Below are 22928 nucleotides of genomic sequence, written 5' to 3'. Positions count from 1 at the left end.
CTAGTTTCTGCTGTTATGTCGAGCTACTTAATGAATCAGCTTCGATTGGACGCAATTCTATTTCCTTTTTTCACGGCTAGTGACATAGTAATTATTATTTATCATTATCATGTTCACATAATTATAAAGAAGCCCTTTACGAGGTTTAAAATTAGGTACTGCATAATTATTTGGTAAGTAGGGGCAATTTCGAAGCACAGAAATGCTCTGGTAATTTCGAGAGGGGAATTTTGATATGATGGAAATAATGGTGAATTTTATGCGACTTTCGAAATTAGACGACTTTCGAAACTACCTCAATGCATCCTAATTCATTTTTTGGTACTAAAACCAAATTGATGAAACTGACAAGTTATATACACTAGTTGAGATTATAAATATTTTAAAAAATAAGATGAATTTTCAGTAGGGACTTAACTATATTTTTTCCGATATATTTCTCAGTTTAGTGTTTACATAACCACATTTCATAAAGATGACGCTATGTCAGAAAAATCTCAAGACATGTCGAATCTCTTCCCTGGCGCTTACAAAAAGGCGCCGTCTTCCCCATTATACCCGCCATGTGCAGTTTTTATCATTCATTTGTCGCACTTATGCAAGACAAACGCACAGAGAAGGACGCACTTATGTGCTTCATATAGTTGCGTCTCGCTCGTTGAATCTCTAACGAGTTGTTTGAGGATGGGAGCGTCCTTGCGGTCGCAGGCACTTGTGCAGTTCTGTGTTCCGAGTGCTTACATAGGATAGGAGGGGTTTGGCAAATAGCCCGTGTTACTCGGTGTCGAAATTAGAGAATTGTCAGAAACAAACTTTTTAAGGAAGTCTAGTTTCCGAAGTCCTGTTCAGTTTAGTTTGTGATGATAATATTATATTATATGTACACGATTGAAAAGTGTTTTAGTCAATTATTTAGGACTATTTTAACAACTATTAGGCCTTAATCTACATCCTGACTTGACTTCGCTCGGAAATACATATATAAAAACTCAAAAATGCGCGTTTATCCGGGAGATAAACCCTACCAAGATAGATTTTTCCTCATAAGTAGCTAGACATATTACTAAGGTTTAAAACAATTTCCACTATGATACTAAAATCAACTACTTAACTCTTAAATGCATAGTGATGCATCATGCATTTTGGACTCTATTGACAGCTTGTCAAAATTCAAATTTGAATAAATCTTTGTCAAGGTCATGCATTTAAGGGTTAATTAGTATCGATCTATCGATGATTACAAAATACAGTAATCAAATAAATATCAGAAGGTAAAATAAATTGGTACGGCACTATTTATTAGTTTAACTCGCCAATACCCCTGTAAGCGATAGGATCAACATTCCACACACCACTGTAATAAGCACTTCTTGACTTCTTGCTGCCGATACGTCATCTAATTTGCTCCTGTATCTTACTTCTTATCTTAAAGTGGCCACGAGTGGAAACAGACGTTTTTGCTACTACGAATTTCCATTAAAATGTCACTATGATGAATGTCTGTATGTTTTTGCGTTGCTAAATAGGCGGGCTTTTAAAACTACTTTCTAGCGCCAGAACAATTGGCTATTCAGTCAACAATCAGTAATAGTTATTATTAGATTTATTTTATTGCTTTCGCGTTTATCAGCTGGTTTCTAAAGAAAGCGTAGATTGATAATAGGTATTAGGTACGTAAAATACTCGTTCTTTACTTAAGGGCAAAAGGAACAAGGAAGGAAAGAAGTTAATGAGATTATATCGTAGTACCTACCCTATTATTGTGATATTAATTAGATACCAAGCTTACTTGATAGTGATTTTGATAGCCTTGGCTATCCAAGGGTTAAGTAAACCTATTGTTGCCAAGTACAGGTGCGCACCCGGGTTGTTTACAAACAACCAGCTAAATTAAATGCTTCTTTCCTTATTAATTAGATAAGAACTGTTTAAATAACTACTTAGATATAAATTTAGATTACTTAATACCTTTATTGAATAAAAATACCTACAATGTAAACGAGCGACAACGGCGGCAGATAAACCGTTAGCGGTTTTCGCTCGCTGTTCAAATGTAATAAAATAGTATATAAGTGTTTTTAGATAAAAAAAAAAAAAGTAAGTAAACGTCACAAATTTATAGAAGTTCGAAGTTTAATAACAGTTGCACCAGCTGAGCTGCCAAAATCCCTGTCAACAGCTTCGTATAACATCTTTAAGATAGATGAAATTGTTTACAGTTCTCTTTCAACAAACAAAAACATTCCACAGTTCTTCGTGGCTTAAGAGGATACGATACCGAAGCACGAATTCAAATTTGAGATTTTTAGGTCTTTATCGCCGTCGCGCTGACGGGGGCGGCACCCACAGAGAGGCCCTGTGTGCGTGCGCGTTGCGCACGCACACACCCGCGTCCACCGCCGGCACAAGTATTTACTCGCGCTCAAGCGCTCTGTATATTTGTCTAGTTTCGGACTTCTGATGCATAATGTTTTGGACTCCGTGAAGATATTAAGTGTACTGATTTGACTAAAATGCAAATTTGTAATGTTTTAAGGAATGGTAGAAACAATTCCTTATCTTATACATAATGTGATTATCTTAAAAGATGATTTCTTTTAAGAGTCACATTGTTAGCGAAATAAAGTTATTCGGTATGTAAAAAGCTAAAACCTTTTCGATTTCAAAGAGAAGCCATATTATAGGAGTAGGTACGTACAATCAACCAATTAATCTAAATCCTAGGTCATAGGCCAATCTAGACCCTTTCACAGTAAAAGTAAAACTGACTTCTGTAGCAAATAAATGACGGTGTCAATACGACAGGGTTCTGGAGTGGCCTAGGATTCTACAAATCTACATAATTGGTTGACAGTATCTACCTACCAAAAATGTATGTGAATCTTATTCTTTTTTTGCACATGTTTGACAGAAGTGACAGCGTAGGAAAATTTAACTAGGTAACAATTTGGTACCTATTATATTACCAGACACCGGATTATGTTCCAAAGTAATTAGAACTTTTTAGCAGAATTCTAACAAAAAATCTGCCAAACAAAATCTTATTGCATATGAAGCATAAGGACCTTTTTCAGATGGAAAGCTACATATGCATCTTATATTTCTAATTTTCTATGGTTGTGTAATATTACCTACCTAGCATTAGAAATACAAGGCTTAGCACAGAACAAGACCAACCATAAAAATGCTAACTAATTTGCCAGCTAAATTTAAACCTAGGTATCGGTACTTAAACGTATAGACACTTTTGATATTTTTATTATTGAAAACTTATTTATACTTACATATCAGCATTTCTGTTACCATAGAATTAAAACGTATATAACACTCATTTCATCTACCAACTAAGGGCATCTGTAATCTACATACAAATAAGGCCCGGTTAAAAGTCTCGAAATGTTATGTACATTTTATAATTAGATAAGTGTAAATGGGTCAAAAAATTGGGTCCATGTGCAATTGTGCATTAAGTAGGTGCACTTTTCCCAAATTGCTGCATGTATGAAATAAGGCCCATCAGTAACTTAACAAAAAATTAGGTATTTCTTACATACCGAATTAAGCGTAATTGTGTCGCTTAACTTCAAACCTGGATAAATCCATTCTGCTACAAGGTTAATATATATTTTTAATATATTCAATCTTAAAGCAGAATGGATTTAAGTACCCAAGTTTAAAACTAAGCGACACAATTGATAGTATGTATCTAGGAGATATTTTCTTTACAAAATCGTATTATTCAAGAGCGCTATGATAAACGCACGTCGAAATAAAGTAAAATTGTCAATATTTACCGATGAGATTGTGCTCTGTGTGTAATGGTAAACATTAATAATATGAAAAGTAATTGTTTCAGTCAGAGCATCTTCAGTCGTCAATTTCGTCTTACTCTTTAGTTGTGAAACATGGGTGACAAAGGACGGTCGCCAGAAGGAAAAGAATAAAAATATATGGATACCTATATATATTATAATATTTTCAGTACAGATGGTGTTTTTTACGCACTAGTGCGAGAAGTGGTTATATGGCAGGTCGAAACTTCGGAGGCTCATCTGTACTGAAAAACGTCGTACGATACACGTGCGAAAAGGAAATTCGTAACTCGTGTCGATTTAAAACACTCCCTTTGGTCGTGTTTTAATTTATCGCCACTCGTTTCCAACTTCCTTTTTTACGCACTTGTATCGTAATGTACTATTATCCCGTAGGACAGCAGGTTACTTCAAAGTACTTTAATTAACTACCTAATTTTAATGTTGTCTTCGATTCCCGTCGTCGTTCGTCGTTCGTCGAATGCCGGTAAGGGTATTTATTTGTGTAATGAGCACAGATATTTGTTCCTGAGTCATGGATGTTTTCTATGTATATAAGTATGTATTTATCTATTTAAGTATGGTTTTGTATTTATCTATGGGATATGGGTTAAATTGTGGCGTAGGCGAGAGGCTGGCAACCTGTCACTGCAATGTCACAGTTTTGTTTTCTTTCAACCCCTTATTTGCCAAGAGTGGCACTGAAGCTTTAGTAGTTTCATGTGTTCTGCCTACCCCTTTATACAGATACAGGCGTGATTGTATGTATGTATGTTATCTATTTAAGTATGTATTATTTATTTATTTATTAGTAAAAACATGTTTACATGACATTACAGTAAAACCAATGCGTCACGAAACTTAGATAACAAAAAAGAAAAAAAAACAGTAAGTAAGAACTTGAAAAAAAAAACAAACAATAAAGTTTAAAACTAAACAATTTATTTGGGCGATGACGTAACAGCGTGGCTCCGTTGCATCGTTTGTCCCGGTGTAGGCTTCGGCAAGTTGCCCCGGAATCGCCGAAAAACCACACCTTTCGGCCAGAAGTCTGCGCTCGCGATGGTGTCCTGCGCTATATCGTCGCCTAGCACCCATAGTACAAGCTTTGCTTAGTTTGGGGCTAAGTTGATCTGTGTAAGGTGTCCCCAATATTTATATAATTATTTAATTACTTACCATAATCATAATGTAATAAAATGTGCATTTTTTCGTGGTTACCAACATGCATACCAACCATAAAAATGCTTAACTAATTTTCCAGCTATATTTAAACCTAGGCTATTTAAACGTATAGATACTTTATATACTTTTATTATTTAGATCTTATTTATACTTTTCGGCAAAGCATTTTTGTTACCGGAGAATTAAAACGTTGGTAATACTCATTTCATCTACCTACTAAGGGCATATGTAATGTCAATGCAAACAAGGCCCGGCTATTAAGTTTCGAAATGTTATGTACATTTTATAACTTGATAAGTGTAAATGGTTCAAAAATTTCGTGCAGTAAGTAAAAAAGTAAAAAGTAAGTATTATTAAACAGAAAAACTATGGGTCTTATTTGATGCAGATATGAAATAAGGCCCATTCCGCCCATGTGTCCACATGTTCACAACCTTCGATACCCAAGAAGTAGCGCTGCGGAAATAGAGATGGATCGGATATAATCTTCAAAGATGAGCTATCAACAGCGCCAGTATTTGAGTGGTGGCCTCAGAGTGGAAGGCGACCCCGCAAACGCCCAGTACTTATGATACACAATACACATAAACACAATACATTATAATATTTACTGCCCCGTAGGACAGCAGGCTACCCCACACTACTTTAATTAAGTACCTAATTTTGTCCCTTTAAACTTAATATGAAATAAAGTCTGCCTATCTTGACCACATTGACCTTGACGCACTGCTTGTTAAGACTTGAACCCCTCTAATTTAGAGTGCCACATCCTAAATGCATAGTCCTGAATAAATGTGTTTTAGACGACAGACCGTAGTATAAATACTTATCACAAAACTTGATGATTGAATTCATGAACACAATGATTACACAAAGTTATAAAACTTAAGAAGCGAGTGATGGGCCTTATTTAGAGAAGTAACTATTTAGGGCATTTTTTGATTCTATGTCTGCGAAGAAAATATACAAAACGGCATGATTGATAAAACTTAGAAGAAATATAAGCACTGGGCCTTATTAAGGGCAGGTACTGGTACCAACCTGAACAAACTATGTATTACTAAATAAGGCCCATCGTTTTTTTAAATATTTTAAAACATGACTTAAATTATTAATATTATGTCTGTTTTTATTGTGTGTAAATAAGTACATATAATATGACTAATATAACTACTTACCTAATTGGTGTTCGGCAGAATAGTAATAAATAAACAATGATGACCGAATACCAAATTTTCGGCAAAATGGCTGAAAAGACCGAATACCAAATAGTTGCCTAATATTCGTGGAATCTATCGTAAAATACAGCATAACTTTATAATTGTTACTAGTAAACCAATGACGAGAAAAGTTATGCATGTATAAAATAAACCTATACCTGTATGCAATTGTTACGTACCTATACTTATAAAAATATGTATTTCCACAGAATATATAATACAGATTCAAACTTTCACGATTTTTACACATATTTAAAATTGCAAACGGGACTTAATCGCGTATTTACTATGTTTTAAATACTAACCTCCGACGTTTCAAGGACGGCATTGTCCCCGTGATCTCGGAGCAGACTGGTCTTTTTTGGACCACCAATTTTAAATATGAACATATAATAGTACGTATTTCTAACTAAAAAGTTCGTCAAACACGGTATGTCGATATTTCGACGTAGTATATCGATAACTTTTCACATCACTAGATTATCGACATTAGATGTCGAGTATTTCCCATCACTTTATTTCAGTGTACGTATATAAAAACTTAGCCCCGCCCCTAAATTTGGTGCGATAGGGACAACTGCAGCTCAGGCGCGAAATCCCGCGTAAAAACTGCAAAAATCGAGGTTCCGCTCTCGACTGTTTCCTCCTCCAAAACTTAACCAATCGATACGAAATTTGGAAATCAGAATGACAAGGAAATTATCTGTGTCGGACCGTTTCGTTTTTTTGGATAATTGATCTCAGTTTTGAATACCACGCCTTTCTTTCTGGCAAATTCAATTAAGCCGTTTTGGCCAACTTTGAGAGGCTCTAATTCCTTTTAAAACAAAAATATCAAAAAAAGCAAAACGGTCCGACACAGATATTGATAATAAAAGTCTGTGTTGAAAAAACCATTGATCTAGCTTCAAAAACCAGAGAGGAAACAGGCGAGAGCGTTTGTATGGAGAAATGAGGGGTATCGTAGCGTCTTAAACTTCCGCGGCTAACCGCTTCATTAGCGTTGACTAACAATAAAACTAACTAATAATAAAGAACAGTGGGCGCGGGGCGCCAGACGACTGACCCCATTCTGACACTAACTATAATTCAACGCATTTTGCAATTTACGAGTACTATTGGTACGAGATGTGGCTTTCCATAGAGAAGGGCTCTTATCCTTCAGTTGCATAATTAGTACATTACGGTACTTACTAGTGCGGAAAAGAGGAAATTTGAAACGAATGGCGATAAAATCGAAGCTACTTATGAATTTACTCTTCGCACGTTTTGTGCTACTTTATCGCACTAGTGCGAGAAGTGGTACTTTATTATGTGCCTATGTCGAAACTTCTAATGGCCATAATTATGTACCTACTTAAAAACGTACAATACACGTGCGAAGAGGAAACTCGCCTCGATTAAAATAAAGATACTTCCTTCGGTCTTGTTTTAATTTATCGCTGCTCGTTTTGAACTTCTATTTCTCCGTTCCGCACTTATTTCGTAAATTCTGCTAGAACTTCAGGTGTAAACTGTAAAGGAGCTTATTGCGGTTGAAGTATAGGGCCCCTCTCTTCTAGAGAGCCACAAGTTGCTTTCAATTTTCCAATATATCGTTTAATACCGATTGCATCGGTGTGGGACAGTTGGTTAATTAAGAGCGCCTGTGGGGTGCAATTCGACTTTGCTTTTGATAAGTCGTGACGTGGCTCGAAATTCATTGATTTTCAATAGTAGAATAACACTTGGTAAATAATTTCGACAAAATCATGGCAGTGCACTCTGATGAGTTTAACGGCCTAATGGACAGACAGATGATAATAAGTAATTTCTTTTTTACGGAGCGAAACTAATCAAATTGGTTTATTTATATGAGCGTTACTTTACTACCCACGTCATGCATAATCGGACAAGTGCACAAATATCTGCCTTAGGGATTTAAAAAGTGCCTACGTGCCTAGTTTCTTTGTTGAGGACTGCGATTGAAACGAGTCGAATAGATCCCCAAGAGTCTGCGATTTCAACGTGCGACTGTTTCCTGATACAGATTAAACTTAAATAAACTCTGGGGTGATTTCCGTGTAAAAACCTCAAGTTTTCAATCGAGCGACGATAAAACGAGAGTAAATAATTGTTTAACCGAAGTTAATAGTGGCTAGTATTTATAGGCAATTATCTGTTCAATTTACGCTTGCTGTCTGTAATTTACACCGCACAAAGTTAGGTATATTTGTAAATTGTAATGGAATTAGATACAAAATGAATTTTGTATCTTAGGTGAACATGATGTTTTCTATCATCTCATAATGTTAGGTAAGCTACCCAGCATTGGCAGATGGACAGGTATACAATTTTCCCCTCACTAGCTCGGAAATACGTGTTTTGTCCTTTAATACCAGCGGGTAAAAACGCATTTTATCCACTAGTAAAGTAATTTGACCTTGAATAAAGTCAAATTAACTGCTTTAAAATTGATCAAAGTAGGTGAATCTAATAATAAAGATGATTTACCACCTGTGGAACTACTGGAAGCAGTGATAAACGCATTTTTTGCTTTGCAGTTTCCTCGCTATAGTGAGGGGAAAAGTTTTGTGTTACACTCGGGTGCAAATGTATTTTACTTCTCGTGTGTTAAAAAACTCACAAGTTCAGGATTCTATTCTCGAACCACTCGCTTCGCTCGTGGTTCAACTATAGAATCCTTTCACTTGCTCGTTTTTCAATTCCACACTCGGCGTTAAAATACAACTTTGCCCCCTTGTATAACAAATAACTATTAATCTTAAATGCACTTAACGCACGAAAAAAGTAAAACGCATCCTCCCACCGTAAACATCAGAATCTATTTACAAACCCTCAATTACTCTAGATAAAGGTTTTATTTACGACAAAATAAAAAACCAAAGCCGGTATTCCGTACGCATGCGCGGTAACCCTTCGCGTACTACGGGAGCAAAACGCGACCTTCCTAGGTCGCCCCGCCATTCAGTCCCCTACCGGCAGCCATTGATTTTCGACCGGCATCGGCACCCGTGCCGTGCCACATGGCGTCTTCACTCGAGCGCGAAAACTATGGCTCACTTCGCTCACGTGGTTCGCTGACCAGGACTACTGACTTCGTAAAGGGTGCAGATTTCTAGGTCAGCGGACTAACCTGGATGCTCGCGGCATCGTAGGTGAACGTTCCAGATTTAAAAATAAACCGAGGTAATTACAATTTTTTTTTTAATTAGTAGAGCGGCGAGAGGGTCTCGGAAAAAGTTGATGTGACTGGAGAGTATACTGCTGACAAGTGGTATCGTTGTGATCGGTAGACTTTACTGAGTACGAAATAATGACTTGTCGCATTCTCAGACTGTGGGGGGGTTAACTATGACGTCACAAAGATCGCGGTCCCGGGTTTCAATTTTTTGCCAATTTGTCTAGAACCCCTTATCCAATTTTGAAAAATGAGGTGTCGATTGAAAGCGTATAACATGCTGATTAAGATTTCTTATAAGTGAAAAGTATAGTTTTGTTAGTTATTTTTTAATTAACAATAATGCAAAAAATACTTTTTTTTTTACTCTCTTTTTTGATTTTTGTGACTCAAAAAGGCAATGAAAACGGCCACTTAGCTAAAAAATATGTTATATAAATCATTTAGCTACATTATTAAGCTATCTGTTGCTTTTAAAATTTCTACGATCGGATAATAAATAAGCAAACTACAAGAACATACCTGTCGGCAGGGAGTACCGCTTGACGCGCGTTCCCATACATTCGGCGTCTACCAAATTACACCTCGCGCAAAATTCGTTTCAAGCAGATATACCTCTAATCTTATTCATCGTAACCTATCAATATTGGTATCATTTGAAAGTACAATTAAAAACCTTTAAGAAACAATATCAACCATTTTCTTAAAATCAATAATCGCCAGTCTACGGTGGTTACAAAGAAAAAAAGCGGGGATGCAATTTGACGGGTTCTCTAGGTTTGATATCCTAGACGAGTTTAAAAGGGGAGGTAAAGGTTACATATGGGTTGTTCTCTGGCCTGAAAGCTACACAGAGGCCCAGGGGAGGAAAAACTAGGGTTTAAGTTTAGTTTTAAGTTATTTTTTCTTTTATTTGTTGATTTTATTGTGTTTAATTTTTTTTAATTTTATCAAGAATACACGCTGGTTTTTTTTTTGTGAAAATACCCTTTTTTATGAGAAATGAGATGAATTTCATGGCATTTTTCGATAGAGACTAAAATTAACTTTCAAATAAGGCCACATAGTCATACTTTTACTTATATAATATTAAGGGTAATAGCCCCGGCGGAGCAGTGCAAGCGGGACAGCAGTGTAGCAATCCATAGACCTGACTTCACTGGTTCCTCAGTGCCACACATAGTCTTACGAGGCGGCCTGCGTGTCCTGCTCTCTAATATGTGGGTCAATACTGCTTAAACGCAAACGATTGAGATGTGTGATTTTTTTGACACTGAGTGTATTTGCAGGAGCTGCATGTACTTATCAAGTGTACCCCAACAACTATTTCATATTTATAACGCATTATTAATAATAAATATGCTCTTAATGTTATCTTGACTTCTGTTGAATAATTATGTTTTGAGAAAAGTGGCTAAAAGTGATGATTATAATTACTAAAACATTATAGGTAACTTCATTTTAGTGATTTAATGTGTATAACGACCGAAGTCCAATCGTTTTGATTTTACGATTACTTTTTATTACCTACTGGGTCAAAAAACCGCACCTCTAAGTCGTTTTTCAAACGGTATTACTTGGTATTATATAAGTAAAAGTATGACTATGTGGCCTTATTTGAAAGTTAATTTTAGTCTCTATCGGAAAATGCCATGAAATTTATCACATTTCTCATAAAAAAGGGAATTTTCAGCAAAAGAAACCAACGTGTATCCTTGATAAAATTACAAAAAAAAAAAAACACAATAAAATCAACAAATAAAAGAAAAAATAACTTAAAACTAAACTTAAACCCTAGTTTTTCCTCCCCTGGGCCTCTGTGTAGCTTTCAGGCCAGAGAACAACCCATATGTAACCTTTACCTCCCCTTTTAAACTCGTCTAGGGTATCAAACCTAGAGAACCCGTAAAATTGCATCCCCGCTTTTTTTCTTTGTAACCACCGTAGACTGGCGATTATTGATTTTAAGAAAATGGTTGATATTGTTTCTTAAAGGACTTTAATTGTACTTTCAAATGATACCAATATTGATAGGTTACGATGAATAAGATTAGAGGTATATCTGCTTGAAACGAATTTTGCGCGAGGTGTAATTTGGTAGACGCCGAATGTATGGGAACGCGTGTCAAGCGGTACTCCCCGCCTACAGGTATGTGCTTGTAGTTTGCTTATTTATTATCTGATCGTAGAAATTTAAAAATCAACAGATAGCTTAATAATGTAGTTAAATGATTTATATAACATATTTTTTAGCTAAGTGGCCGTTTTCATTGCCTTTTTGAGTCACAAAAATCAAAAAAGAGAGTAAAAAAAAAGTATTTTTTGCATTATTGTTAATTAAAAAATAACTAACAAAACTATACTTTTCACTTATAAGAAATCTTAATCAGCATGTTATACGCTTTCAATCGACACCTCATTTTTCAAAATTGGATAAGGGGTTCTAGACAAATTGGCAAAAAATTGAAACCCGGGACCGCGAACTTTGTGACGTCATAGTTAACCCCCCCACAGTCTGAGAATGCGACAAGTCATTATTTCGTACTCAGTAAAGTGTACCGATCACAACGATACCACTTGTCAGCAGTATACTCTCCAGTCACATCAACTTCAAAACTAGACGACTTTTTTCAATTCCGCCGCCTTACTAAATATATAAAAACTGTCTTTTGTCCTGTATTGATTCTGGATAGTATATGTATTAAATTAATCTTAACTTTAAAAAAGTGCATTTAAAAAAGTTGATCTTGAGGTAGCGGTCAACGATTTGTGGTTATGCTTAACTAGAGAAAAAACTGTCGTCGAGACGGTTAATTTTATGAAAAATGTATTAGTACCTACCATGTCATGCCACCTCTCTGATGTTCTCAAACAACTTAGACGAAAGTTTAGCTTATTATTTATTATGCGGCCAGTAACCGCAACAAAAATAAATAAAGTTTACTGTTTTAACGCGAATTTCAACAAAATGCTTCTTTGTTGTGGAGAGATGTTTTTTTGCGGTTAAGGATATGTTCTCGCTATAGTATAGTGACAGGAAAAGTATTAGTAGGGTTTAATGGCATTGATAGTACAGGCGCCTGAGGTCAGACAATGACCTCACCATTCATGTTCTATAAACTTGCCAGTTCCATTGAAGTACGGATTAGTCCGGTCCATTACTCACTCCGATAGGTGACGCAGCATCCTTATTTTGCATTCGTGCTTATTTTGGGCGGTAAAGTTGCTAAATACGTTAAACGCATTAATTAGTAATCCTCCTATTGATTACTTAGCAACCTTCAGACATTTATTTATTTATTTATTTATTTTATAATTTTCAAGGGATAACAAACAACTATACAAATACATTTTATAAATGGAATTACATAATAAGTATTGTTTTATGCACAGTCAACAACGTTATCCACAAATTAATACATTTTAACATACAGTTGATGAGGGTAGGACAGGTATACGATTTTGCTATTCTATGAATAGTTTAAATGTATCTCTGGCTTAACACAATAATTTACAAAATTAAGTTGGAATCTATTCTTAAACATTCTACGATTTTTGCTATTTAACATAGGTATCTTAATCTATTTCAAACAATCTAATATAGCTTTTCTATATTTAGCGGTGGGCAAATGAAATATGTCTATATGGATAAAGTTCCGGTTGTAAGAGGCTAGGAGCCGGCGCAGCGGTGCACGCAGGCCGGCATTAGTGCGGCATGTGTATTTGATAATTAGAAATCAGATCAGATACTATTTACGTCGCTCAAAAATACACGAAAAATATCACAACTACGCTGTTTACACTGACCATAATTATTTTTAATTATTATTTAAGAGCATTTAGGTGCACTTTGCGTCATAGAGTTCGGTTAAATGTACCTGAAAGATCCTTTCCTTAACATTATTATGTAATTGGCTCAAGGAACAATACAATTATATTTCTTTTTTTATTATTGATTAGTTTCCTGGAAAGTGTAGCATATAAATTTAAAGAAAAGTCATAGCGCCGTCTAATTTCATTCCATTTTAAAACTGATTAAAACGAATATTTATTAGCGTTTGAAGAAAAAAAACTGCAAATTCTAACTACCTATATTATTATATTGTTTATGAAAACTCATAACTCATGGGCTCCTAACGGAAAGAAAAATAATTCTGGGACACACCGGGCTAATGCGTTTAGAGGCTATGTTAAGGACAGCTTCAGATTCTGAATGTTATAAATTTTAAGATGTTATTGCTTATTTGCGTGTAAATACCTATTGTTCCTACGTGACTGACGCTATTGTGATTCATTATCAAACCGCAAAACAACAAATAAGTTATTAAATTCATTGGCAATTGCATTCCCGGCTCAGTACAGTTCGCTTCTCCGACGGGAGCGGACTGAAGGAAATAATTTTAATAATTACATTATTGACGCAACCTGCGTACATCTCTGAAGATTGTGAAGTCCGCGTTGGGCTAGCGTTGTGACTATAGTCCGAACCTGCTCTTGAGAGGAGGCCTATGCCCTGCAGCGGAACGTATGTAGGCTGAAATCACGTACTAATATTTATTACATTCGCGAGTGAGTTACTTGGTATGTGAGAATGCCGGACACTGTGAATATTCGCATTTATATTTCGAACGTGTACAAAAGTTGTAAAGGATGCTATTTGAGGAGCATAAAACCTGCGCAGCCGAAAAGGGTCAGTTTTAGTGTAACTTTTCATTAAATTATTATTTTTAATGTGCTACTGAATTATTGAAATGACGAATTATTAGGCGAGTTCAGACAGTTTTTTAGAACTAGGTAATAGGGTTTTTACGGCCCTAGCCTAGGGGGTTAAAATTTCGAAGGTAGCATTTTATATTTTATTTTAACTAACATAGTTTTTTTCTTACGTGAATAAGTACCTACCTATAAAAGTATACATTATACTTAGATCATGTAAATGATTATGACTTCTGTATTTTTATTTTCCTAGAAACAAGTTACATTTCAAAATTATTGAAACTGTGTAGGATTAAATTCTACGTATACCTACCTGGCCATTTAAACATGCATTAAATCACATCCTTACTTTTAAATTAATTTCTCGACCATGCACCAAGATTATCCCCCTATCTGTAACGATATCGTTACACTTTAATAGTAGACCAAAAAACCTTCTTTTGGTAATCAAGGCCGGATGCTGGTTATTATGTAACCCAAAAAATACCATTGTTGTTTGTATCAATTTTTATATGGAAATATCCTGATCAAACGGTGGTAAGCGAGATACGTTTGTTATTCAAATTAACTTGACTATTATAGAAATATGTTCGACTCACTGATTACTGAACCAATTATGGTGTTTTTTCCGTCAGCATCCTTTTTTTTTGTATTTTATACAGGGTTAAATAAAAAGGACCGTTCAGACTTTGCATACTAACTTTTGAGGTTATGACGAATAACTTTTATTATTGGGCCAATGCTGAAATCGCGAAAAAAAAATATTGGCTGTTCCATAGATGTGAGCGGTATCATAACAGTCGAAATGTATGAAACACCCAAATTTTAGTCCCATAATAAAAATTGTTCATTATGACCTCAAATGTAACTAACTATGCAAAGTTTGAGAGGTTCTTTTCATTTCACCCATGTATAAAAAAAATATTCAGACACCATATTCTCAAATCCGCAACGCAGGCTTCGTCAGCTGAATACAAAATCCCTTTATTAGCTTCGTCAAAAAGTAAAACAATGAAAAATCCGCAACATGCATCGTCAATAAACTAAACCTAAAAGTACATACTTAAAAAAAACAAAAAAAAAACCTATGTTGTATCTTTAAGAAGGTCACTTTCTGTCTTATGCATATTTTATATCATTACGTTTAAATTTGAAACCGTTCTTTGATCGATACTTTAATAACTTTAAACTCTTTAATGTATTTCAGCCGTCTGTTGGATTATCAATTTGCGCTTTTAAAAGTCACGTTCTTTGGTTCGTCTTGATAATTAGATTTTTCCAATACTCTTTCTAAACATGGATTTCATTTTGTCAGTTACTTTTTAACCGCCGCCCCAAATTTCAAGCAAGGTGGTTCTCGATTCGTCTGTATGTTTTTTTTTAAAGAAATAGTGCCTACCATGTCGTACAAATATGAACTATCTACCTAATTAGTTTAAGGGATAGCTTCCAGCTAACGTTTAGAACCAATATTATTAGGACCTATTTGCGTCAATCCCAATCGAACATGAATCCTCAGCCAATTATTCCATAACCATGATGTTATTGCACCGCCTGCATCAGATACTAATGAAGTTATCAATTGCATAAACGGTCGGAAGCGGACATAGCCTGCCTCAACGTTCGGTTGCACAATCCAACATTATTACGATATAGAACCACAGACATATAAACTTGCAAACAATCGCAAATTGATTATTTATTTTAAACTTTATTGCATAAAAAGTACAAATAGCGGACTTAATGTCTCATGGCAATTTCTATCATTCAACCATAGAACCAGACAGAAAGATGTCAATTTAGATTTTTGGCTGATATATCCAGTTCTTTGAATCAATTTCGATAACGCTGAATAATTAGTACGAAAACGTTCCCTACATTCCCTAAAAAGGATTTTAATTAGAAAACACTTTCATTGTAATGAATAATGTAGGCTTTTTATCAGATAAGACATGAATGATAATCGACAAGTGACAACTCATGAATAAATGTTATCACCCAAAGATTTCATACTACTCCTAGTTCCTAATGAAAGTACACATCCGACCGACATCCATTCATACATCGCGTCTGCGATCTGTCATTATCGTGATATAGGACGCTGCAGCTGCACATGCAAGCGCCAAACGCCAAATTATGTGGGCGAGGGTGTCAAATGCTAAACGAGGGCTTAATAATAGGCACATATGGGTTCCTTTACGGATATTTATACTCTAACAGTAGGGTCAGAGGGTAACGTAAGGCGCGCAACTTTAGATAGTCGATCCGGCGTTCGGAACGCCACAGACAGTCTTAAAAATTCTGTCAGTTTGAACTGACAGGTTGCATACAAATCTGTTTTAAGATTATGAATTTTCGACTTCGACTTTATAAACTCTTGATTCGCTTCCCGACTCTTGAACAAGGGTACGCAATATCACACTTAATCGTCAGGGCAACAGACTTCTCAGAAACAATTTATATTTTTGATGGTTCGCTAAAATATGCAACGCTATAATTAATATTCCATTGAGTGCTGCAGACTTTTATCTCCTTGAAACTTTCTGGCGGACTTAAGTCTTCCCTTCGTATTTTTCTCATTGGGGTATTTTAATCGCGACTACCGTATTATTTCAAGAGCGGCACCTCTTCGTTTTATCGCTTTGTTTTAAGAATGGCTCTTTCTTTCGTATTTTATTATTCTGCACTTCAGTGATCGTAATAAGATTTATGATAACGATATTTTATTGCCGACCGTAATTGGCGTATTTACGTAGATATTTATGTAAAATAAAAACAACAACATCGACTCATAACCACTTCTCATTGTTACAGTGCATGGCGCGCGCTCTGTACGACAACATAGCGGAGTCGCCCGACGAACTGGCGTTCCGACGTGGCGACCTGCTGACCGTGCTGGAACAGAACACGGGAGGCAGTGAGGGCTGGTGGCTGTGCTCGCTTAGAGGACGCCAGGTGAGTTATTGTACAACAGCGAGTAGTGAGGGACGTTGGCGTTCCGGCGTGGCGACCTGCTGACCGTGCTGGAACAGAACACGGGAGGCAGTGAGGGCTGGTGGCTGTGCTCGCTTAGAGGACGCCAGGTGAGTTACTGTACAACAGCGAGTAGTGAGGCACGTTGGCGTTCCGGCGTGGCGACCTGCTGACCGTGCTGGAACAGAACACGGGAGGCAGTGAGGGCTGGTGGCTGTGCTCGCTTAGAGGACGCCAGGTGAGTTACTGTACAACATAACGAGTAGTCAGGGACGGTGGCGTTCCGGCGTGGCGACCTGCTGACCGTGCTAGAACAGAACACGGCCGGCAGCGAGAGCTGGTGGCTGTGCTCGCTTAGAGGGCGCCAGGTGAGTTACTGTACAAGACAGCGAGTGACGATTTCTGTACCTTTTGTCGCTTTTAATCGTTTGACAATTTCGTATGACACTTCAAACACGACGTTAATGTGACAAGGTACAGAAATCACTTATTTATGCCGGTGACTGTACCCTATACCTGTGGTATAGCTAACCTAGCTATAACTGTATCTGTTGTGTAACTGTAATTTCCAAAAAGGTATTAAATATATATTTCACCACATTAAATAATTACCGAGACGTTTGTGGAAAACCACTATCGTCTCAGTCATGTAGTTCTCAATTTACCTTTACCTATAGTCTCTCAAAACTTGCAAACTAATTATGCTGCTGTAATATGTCTAAACGAGAATAGGTGTATAATATACCTATACTATACCATATGTACAATATACCTATTTAGGTACAACTTGGTACAAGTCAATCCAATGTTACCCGCAACCTTTGATGCCTTTATCAAATAAATAACGCTGATTCAGTGCAGAATCTTAATTTTTCATTAGTCATAGCAGAGCATAGTATTCTAATATACTCATTGAAAATGAAAACTATAGCGTAACGCATAACAATAACAAGAGCTTTTAAAGTCAAAAGTTAATTCTCGACTTCAAAACATGTGTAGGTATGTTACTAGCGCAAATGAACACAACACGTGTCTCAAAAATCATGGATGTCGTCGTATCTAGTATGTTGTAAAATGTTGTGCGGTTCGAAGGGCCTAGTTAGCTAGACTAGGCCCTTCGAACCGCAGGCCGCTAACTAAGCCATTTTTAAAGTAAAACGTACTTGAGATATAATGTATGCTGACATAGGTCGTACATACAACTGACCAGTAATCCATTTTCCAGGGAATATGTCCTGGCAACCGCTTGCGTATAGTAGCGGGTGTATTCGACGCAAGCGCAGCGTTGCAGCGGCGGCGCGCGCGCACCCCCGCGCCTGTTGCGCACCAGCCGCTGCCATCGCAGCAGTCACCAGCGTTTACTAAGGTGAGGATGAAGTTAACTGGCAGGGATTAACACAGGCGCCTATTATTAGGACTGCAGAAGACCGTGCTGAATGCAGAGCTTTGGTGCACAAAATAACGCCCTCATGTGGTCGCGACCCCTCAGCCATGAGGGACCAAGGAATAAGAAGAGAATGAACTTAAGAAAACCCAGCCTTAATAATTGCTTTGCGTGAGATCTGTGAGATTGCATTCATTCAAGAAAACTCAAAGTCACCACACATACTTCACACATTACATAATACCTGTACGATTTCCCGTATTCATTAATTCATTAAGTATGGGAACGCAACCGCTTGATCTAGTTTTATGGACGTTTGTTGATCAGCACTTATGTAATTTTGGTTCAACCCTAAAAATCGTTTTAGGCTTGAACCTGGGTTATTATAGTATGTAAAATATACTACTCAATTCGCTGCTCAAATCGTGGTATTTTACCAGTATATCTGGCGACCACACGGTCTTTGTAAACAACTCAACCTTCAAATCAAGAGTGAACAGGCATCTTCTGGGCGAGCTCACTCCATCGTAGGCCACGTCTTTGGCTATGGCTAGTCTGTGGCCAAGAGTAAGCCCATTTATATAAAAAAAACGCTTCATGAATGCAGTGTTTGTAGTTTTACAATGCTACAACATTCATTGGAATTGTTGACACATTCGAACAGCCTAAATACCCAGAAATACTTAATTTTTTTTTTTATTTCAGATAGAAGAATGCTCACATTACGATGTGCCTCGCGCGCCAATGCCAGTGCAGAGGATCGGCAACTATGACTCCCCAAGGCCCATCGGTGACTGGTACGTGCTTTTAATTCTACCACGTTCTCTCCTTTAATTTCAAAGCGTTGTACGTGGCAAATGTGGCAATGAAAGAAATTGCCACGTTTTCCTGTCCATAATATATAGGACTTAGTATTAATAAGTATCCATAACTTGAGATAAATATATATCTCTACTCAATACACAAATAAATTTTCTTATCCCGATTCGAAAGGTCCGTCTGCTTAGCAGCCTAAGTGACACGATAGGCCAGACGGGTCGTCGATATAATCGGTCTTCTTGGCGTGATTTGGATCTTTACGGCCCGGCCACGAGTCCCATCGCTGTGTCTCGCTCTAATGTATGGCTGCTGCTCACCGCTGTCGCGCTTAGACCAAAGTCGTGGCTGGGCCGGTAAGCTGTCTATTTTCATTCCTACTAGATATGATTTAGGTATTTCGAAGCGGTTTGAGTCATCTTTCTTAATGGGATGAGTAGGAAGGATATGTTTAAAGCGCGCAGCGTCGATATTCTCTGAAATATACAATCTGTCAAGGCTATCTAAAACAATACTGACTACCTAGGATATTCCTGAACAAGTAAACTTCATTCAGCCCCGTCATCACTTCACGTCAAGACGTAGTCACACGTTCCGAGGGACATTCATACATCACACTTAAGACAAAAGGGGAGGCGAGACGTGTCGGAACTTAGATAACACCCTACATACGTCCCCGAGTAGTCCCTTACCTTCGTCTCACCCTAAAGTTCATTGGAACAGAAAGGGCGCGCAGACTGTAGGCATAATGTGTTTGTGCGGTTCGTTCGTTTACCTGAGAATCTCCATGTTCATTCCATTACGTTATTAAATGAGTAAGTAAATATGACGGGTAAGAAAACAACTTGGCTTACCTAATGTCGATGCTCGGTTTGGTATTTTGCGTATTGCGCTTTCAAGACACTGTGTGAATTAGGTGTGCGAGAGTTTTTGTGCATGTTCAAATTCGTGGTTCTGAAAGTAGATGTTTGCTACTAAAGCCTGACGAGTAAGAAAACTTCTATCATGTAGGTTTTGCCTTTTGCGTCGAATACTAGAATCGAATCAAATATTAAATACAATACCTATGTCGGATGGCGCTTACGTTCACTAAGTAATTTCACATTTATTAAAAGGATTCCTCCTAGGCATATTAACTTCTTGTCCTCCAAGACTGTTCCGCACATTCGGACAGTTGGTATTAGGCGCGATGACGTTCTAGGTGATTTACTCTAATAACTCAGATCTTAAAACCATAGTCTAATTATCTTCTCTTCACCAGGTATGACGCACCTCGAGCGCCACGTCCCGCAAGTGCGGACTCAGCTTGCAGCGGCACCGGTTCCCTTACATCGGCCACATCCAGTGCCTCGGCCAACTCGGGCAGCTCCGCTCACTCCAGCACGTATGACGTGCCGCGGTCGCGTGCGTTACCTCTGCCATGTGACGCAGCGCTGGAAGCTTTGGAGAGGTTGCAGGCAAGTAACAGTGACCTCGATGTATCTAGAGCTAAGGTTGTCAACATCGGCCACGTCCAGTGCTTCCGCTAACTCAGGCAGCTTAGCACACTCGAGCACGTATGGCGTGCCGCGGTCGCGTTCGCGTGCGTTATCTACCTCTGCCATGTGACGCAGCGCTTGAAGCTTTGGAGAGGCTGCAGGCAAGTTACAATAACCTCTTTGTCTTTTAGAGCTAAGCTTCCCAACAATCCCAAGATCGGCCACGTCCAGTGCCTCCATAAAACCTTTCTATCTCTGCTATTCTTCGTGACATTAATTCATAATTGACCTGCTTCCTTTTAATACCATCTCTCACACAGTCTATTCACTTTATTCTTGGGTTATGTTTCCTTTTAGACACATTCCTCTGCATTCTGTCTTATGACATACTTGTTGCCATATGACATATTATTTCTGTATCTAATTAAAAAACTTTATTTTCACAGGAGGAAGCGTCAGCGGCAGTATCACGGCTGCTATCGTACGTGACGCCAGGTTGGCGGCGGCGCGGTGCGTTGCGGCCGCGCGTGCTGGACGTGCGTGTCGCGGGCGCGCGTTTACGCGCAGCCCTGCATGACCTTGCCGTGTTCGCGGACGCGACGCTCGCTAACGCGCATGATGCGCAAGACAAAGGTAACTACCGCTTTCTTCTTAAACCCATTTTACTATAATCACACAACTCGCACATAAATATTATTCGAGGTCATGGAAAAATCTGTTCACGACTTCATGTCTTTAACGCACGTAGGTAGATTTCGCGGTGTCTATGAGACCCTTGACTTCCTTACTATATCATTGTCCTCTTAAATAGATTAATGGTACAGACACTTACCTACAGCCTTAAACATTTCCACTTCACCTTTTCCAGGCATCGCAGTAAAACTACGGCCCCTAGTAAAAGCCCTAAAAGACGCGGAGCGCATAACGCACGAAGCGACATCAGCGTTGGACGCAGGCGACTGGGCGCCCGAGCGGTTAGAACGGGACCGGGAACCCACGGACGGCACGCAAGATGCTTTAGACCAGTTGGTTGCCTGTGCGAGGTCCTTGACTGAGGATGTGAGGCGAGCAGCTTCGTTTATACATGGGAATGCGTCGCTACTGTTCAGGTAAGCTCTTGACAAGCGTAATATTCATAGCTTTCATGCGCTGACAGAAATCGCAAGGCGTCTATGTAAACTATAAAGTCCCTATGCTGCCACGTAGGTATCACACTAGTCAGAGCAAGGTCGCTCACTAGCTTAAAAGTAGCGCTACTAGTGTTTGACGACGAATTAACAGTTCTTTTATTTTATACAGGCGGTCAGCTGGCACGGTCCCAGAGCACGAATGGACGGAAGAGTACGACTACGTCCGCCTAGAAACACGCACAGCGGTGGGGCGGCGGAACGCAGAAATCCGTGCGGCGTTACCTGATAAACTGCGGGCTTCGTTCGACGCTCTCGTGAGGGACGCTGACCATGCTGGCGAGGTACGTTCACTTGTCATAAAGACCTACACCTGGATGAAACTACGTTTACACGTGGTTGAAACCGGGATATGTCCACAATGAACTACTTTCTCTGTTGGGGTTCGGAACGCGGACGGCGTTACCTGACAAACTGTGCATGGGTGTCGTAAAGTGCTAGTAATGGATGGAAGTACAATAAGGGAGATATGATGAAGCATCACCACGCGTCATGGTTCGCAGCTTTACTTAACAGACCTCTTTCCTTGGTTAACTTTGTCAAATTATTGCTCATCAATATTTATAACACATTTCCCTATTACAGGTCAGCGCAGTTGCAGCAGCGACCCGTTTACCCGCCGACGACCGTCAGCTCGCCGCGTTCTACGCTGCGCAAGCGGCGACATACGGAGCACATCTCGCCACGGCCGTCGAGGCGTTCCTACGGACTGTCGAGATGGGGCAACCGCCTGATGTCTTCCTCGCGCATGGCAAGTTCGTCGTGCTTAGCGCGCATCGGATCGTCCACGTTGGAGATACGGTTCATCGGTGAGTAAAATATACTAAGATTAAATAGTTCCAGTTGTTCTCCAATAGCTCTTTCTGATTAGACCGGAGGTTCAGACCTGTCTTTGAATATCACCCTGTAGGCCTAGCACATGATAGCCGCGAGAGTATGTCGCCGCGAGATAGATCACAAGTCTTCTTCTAACTGT

General features: G+C 38.4%; 1 protein-coding gene across 5 annotated transcripts in view; it reads left to right on the top strand.

Moving 5' to 3' along the window:
• The window catches only part of LOC125231864 (breast cancer anti-estrogen resistance protein 1), a 168781-nt gene that overhangs the window by 141996 nt on the left and 3857 nt on the right, over positions 1-22928 (top strand). For 3 of the 5 annotated variants that reach the window (XM_048137449.1, XM_048137450.1, XM_048137452.1), the window contains exons 2-9: positions 16929-17069; positions 18313-18453; positions 19177-19268; positions 20549-20744; positions 21212-21398; positions 21634-21874; positions 22065-22236; positions 22538-22761. In XM_048137449.1, the coding sequence (XP_047993406.1) occupies positions 16929-17069; positions 18313-18453; positions 19177-19268; positions 20549-20744; positions 21212-21398; positions 21634-21874; positions 22065-22236; positions 22538-22761 (1394 nt within the window). Of the gene's footprint in view, positions 1-9384; positions 9407-13855; positions 14089-16928; positions 17070-18312; positions 18454-19176; positions 19269-20548; positions 20745-21211; positions 21399-21633; positions 21875-22064; positions 22237-22537; positions 22762-22928 lie in introns of those variants that run through there. The other 2 variants (XM_048137451.1, XM_048137448.1) reach the window with 2 other exon arrangements.

The sequence above is a fragment of the Leguminivora glycinivorella genome, chromosome 12 (assembly GCF_023078275.1).
Source record: "Leguminivora glycinivorella isolate SPB_JAAS2020 chromosome 12, LegGlyc_1.1, whole genome shotgun sequence".
NCBI classification, from domain to species: Eukaryota; Metazoa; Arthropoda; class Insecta; order Lepidoptera; family Tortricidae; genus Leguminivora; species Leguminivora glycinivorella.
This window is presented reverse-complemented; position numbering and strand designations above follow the sequence as displayed.